Below are 1,717 nucleotides of genomic sequence, written 5' to 3'. Positions count from 1 at the left end.
ATGGCCGCGAAAGTACCGCCATCATTGAAACCAATAGCTCACTACATCAAAATAGCAAACGAAAACTCAAGTCGAGACCCAGTTGTCTATTACTGGTGTAAGCTCTTTATTCAAAACCATTTCTTAGTCGTTTTTATGCATTTATATGTTTGTATTTAGGTCTCTTCTATGCCGTCCAAACAGCAATGCAGCTGGACAAGAGTTCACCTGAGGCTTTACATTTTCTCACAAGTTTGTTGGGTACTTTAGAAGCTATCAAGAAGCAATTGGCTGGCACTGAGGCTATCACAAGCGAAGTACTTGTCGAAGTTTCTTGGTTTTTCTCGTATCTGACCATGAAATTTATCTGTTGCAGGTAGTTGCGCAAGCGCACCTGGAAGACTTCGCCCTTAAACTTTTCAACTTTGCGGATGCTAAAGAGAAAAGCGGCCAAGTGGATAAAAGCGTTGTACATGCATTCTACACGGCTGGGCATGTAATGGATGTTTTGTCATTATTTGGAGAAGTGAGACATCTGTCTTCTCTTGAAATACAGGCTCATTTATTTCCCTAACTTATGTCAGTTTTTCACTTTTTCTTAGGTTGATGAGACTTTCTTAAACTGTAAGAAATATGCGAAGTGGAAGAGTACGCAGATTTTCGCATGTCTCAAAGATGGGACGCCGTATACGCCATCCAGCCAGCAAGATCATGGTTAGAAACACAAAGTTTCGATTAGATATGGTCTCGATTTTTGGTTGTTTGAGAGCTCTTTGGACTTAATTATTCTTTTTTTCAAGAAGACACTCCTCAAGCTGGTGTTACAGCTTCAACAGGAAACGTACCGCCTGTGGAACATGTCTATCCTGACCCAACGTCAATGTCTTCTTCGTCAAGTGGAAGCAATCAACCACTCCGTCCAAATGAACAAAATCAACCCAATAGAGGTTATCAGTCTCAGCAATTCCAACAACCTTCACAGCCGCAATCCAACTATGGATCAGCCGGTTTGCCAAGTGTGCCGGCAGCAGGTGGGTTGCGAGAGCGATGTTGTCTTTTCTGACTAGGGAAGTTAACTGTATTTGGGTTTGTGATAGACACTCGTGGTGCATCGATGACCATGAATGTGTAATTAAGAAACTATGAAATTGCAAAGGGTGCATGTGCAAAAAAAAAAAAAAAACAAATAGCCAACTGATCAGGTTACCTTTATAGTCCTTGTTCTTAACAGTATAGACAAAACCTAGAATTCTCTCTTTACTGACCTCGTATCACATGCTGTTCTAGAATCAAGGAATGATTGTTGTTAATGTTTTGCCAAAAACAACTTTCTGGGTTAGTGTTCCATAGAAACTAAGTAAATGTCGCAGCCAAAGTGATGAAAGATGATCGACGAACACTTCTGTTGCCTATTGCCTTCATTTGCCATATTCACATTCTAATTGCAAGGTTTCCGATTGACAGTACGTAATGAGTACCTGCACCTAAAACTCGAAGTAGGCGTTCTCCCCTAATAATTCACGACGGAATTCTGGAATTTTGTCGAAATAATCATTATCAGTTTTTCTTTTAATTTCTTTTAGATACCACACCTAGTGTTGAACGCAAACCTCCGTTGGAAGCTTTCAATGAGGCTCGGAAATTTACCAAATATGCACTCAGCGCCATTGACTATGAGGATACACGTGCAGTTGTGGAGAACCTACGTAAGGCATTAGCGCTCATGGAGCGCTTCTAA

At 40.8% G+C, this 1,717-nt stretch overlaps 1 protein-coding gene across 2 annotated transcripts; it reads left to right on the top strand.

The window, feature by feature from the left end:
* Positions 1-1,717, top strand: RB195_004828 (uncharacterized protein; the record flags this gene model as incomplete). 2 transcript variants are annotated; one of them, XM_064182853.1, is made up of 6 exons in its annotated part: positions 1-97; positions 160-296; positions 356-505; positions 582-693; positions 807-1,010; positions 1,563-1,717. In XM_064182853.1, the coding sequence occupies 6 exons, from the start codon at positions 1-3 to the stop codon at positions 1,715-1,717; spliced, it is 855 nt and encodes a 284-aa protein (XP_064034120.1). The 2 variants fall into 2 exon arrangements, with proteins under 2 accessions (XP_064034120.1, XP_013296092.2); XM_013440638.2 differs by having other exon boundaries at positions 780-1,010.

Source organism: Necator americanus, chromosome I (genome assembly GCF_031761385.1).
Source record: "Necator americanus strain Aroian chromosome I, whole genome shotgun sequence".
In the NCBI taxonomy this organism is placed as follows: Eukaryota; Metazoa; Nematoda; class Chromadorea; order Rhabditida; family Ancylostomatidae; genus Necator; species Necator americanus.
The sequence above is the reverse complement of the archived record's forward strand: the minus strand, read 5'-3'. Positions and strand labels throughout refer to the sequence as shown.